Source organism: Populus euphratica, unplaced genomic scaffold (genome assembly GCF_000495115.2).
Source record: "Populus euphratica unplaced genomic scaffold, PopEup_1.0 scaffold1798.1, whole genome shotgun sequence".
NCBI lineage: Eukaryota > Viridiplantae > Streptophyta > Magnoliopsida > Malpighiales > Salicaceae > Populus > Populus euphratica.
In genome coordinates, this window is record NW_011501611.1 from 5,359 (window position 1) to 6,945 (window position 1,587).

The window sequence follows — 1,587 nt, forward strand, 5'->3', positions numbered from 1 at the left end:
TTTTGTCTGGTTCAATATTGAAAATGTGAGTGAATCAAGATTCTTGTATGATATCTGCAGCAAGCTGTTTTGCAGTGCATAAATTGCTGCAGGAAGTCCGGATGCAGTCAACGAACCAACCAAAGTCCACTGGCTGAACACTTTCTTCAAACTACCATCTCTTACCATGAGAATTAGGGCACATACAACCTAAAGAAAATAAAAGAAAAAAGTAGATGATCATTGTGTTTAAATATAAACAAAAACTTCAATGAAAACGAAATTCATGTACTTGGAACATGACTTACCTTAGCTAACTCGCATGTCAAAACAGATGTAGTCACGATTACTTCACGTCTGCATGAAACTCAATTAATTAGTGACTAGCATTGCATAGAAAAACGCATGCCAAGAACATTTGTTAACATATAAAGGAAACAACGATCATAATAAATTGGATCCATTAAAGCTTGGGGTAGCTTAAGAACGAACGCAAAAAAGCCAGATTGAGCACAAATTCACAAATTTTTCAGGCAATAAGACCGTCGAAATCAGTAAAAATTAGGTCAGAACAGACCAGCTGATTTTGTATAAACTAGGTCAGAATCACAACATACCAATATCGGAATCCGGAAATTGAATAACTAATACAAATTACGACTAACCTGATCATGCTTCCTCAAATTGTACCAAAAAAGGCAATCATTAATCAATCAACAATTTAATTTCAAATTCATTAAAGGAATAAAGAGAATCGAATCCTAATGCAAAATTTACTTGGAAAAAACAAAGCGAGTTGAATTGATGAAATTCCAAGAGAAAATAATCAATGCGAGAAAGACAAGAAAATCGAAGAGAAAGGAAAGTAAAGCCGTTGGAAATTGGAATTAGAAGGGAAAGGAAAGGAAAGGACCTGGTGAAGCGTTTGGAGATGAGAGGCTGGGCTCCGTATTGAAAAGCGAGCAAAACGGAGTATAGCCAAACCCTTGGGTTCGTTCTCCCCGACCTGGTGGTTCCACCGTTTCGCTTCGTCGTCGCCATTTTTGGCGAGCCTTTAGGCGCGCTCTCTTTCTTCTTACTTTTCTTTTTCTGTTGCTTTTTCCTGTGCTGTCTGCTGTGGAAATTAAAATCCACAAGAAAAGTGAATACCTTCATTCCTAGGCTAACAACTCCTCCGGCCCGGAAGATTTTGATGGAGAATTAGTAATATTTTATTAATTTTTTAAAATTTATTTAAAAAATAAAAAATATATATATAAAAAATTATGACTTACACAAAATGATAATAATATCTCTGATTTTTACCAAAAAAATAATTAATAGTATATCACGTTATAAAATTACTCTCTTAAAAAAAAAATTAGTCTCATAGCATATTGACTTGATTTACATTTATCCGAGGCATGTTTTGCATATATCATAAACTTCTCATATATTCAGAATAATTTTTAATTTCATTACATATATGAAAAGTATTTTTAATAACATCATGGTTCATGTGGTGCATGTTGAGAAACATATAACTACATAAATTAATTTTTTAATCTTTTTGAAAATATATGGTTTATATTGGAAAAACACATAATTTATAACATAAGTTAATAATAA

The 1,587-nt window shown here is 32.6% G+C and overlaps 1 protein-coding gene across 1 annotated transcript in view; it reads right to left on the bottom strand.

Annotated features, from left to right (window-relative positions):
* The window catches only part of LOC105118158 (CMP-sialic acid transporter 5-like), a 3,747-nt gene extending 2,632 nt beyond the window's left edge, over positions 1 to 1,115 (bottom strand). Inside the window, exons 1-3 of the mRNA XM_011016043.1 lie at positions 893 to 1,115; positions 288 to 336; positions 4 to 189 (exon numbers count right to left, since the gene is read on the bottom strand). Of these exons, the coding sequence (XP_011014345.1) occupies positions 4 to 189; positions 288 to 336; positions 893 to 1,020 (363 nt within the window). The 5' untranslated portion in view covers positions 1,021 to 1,115. The remainder of the gene's footprint in view (positions 1 to 3; positions 190 to 287; positions 337 to 892) is intronic.
* Positions 1,116 to 1,587: the final 472 nt, after the last annotated feature.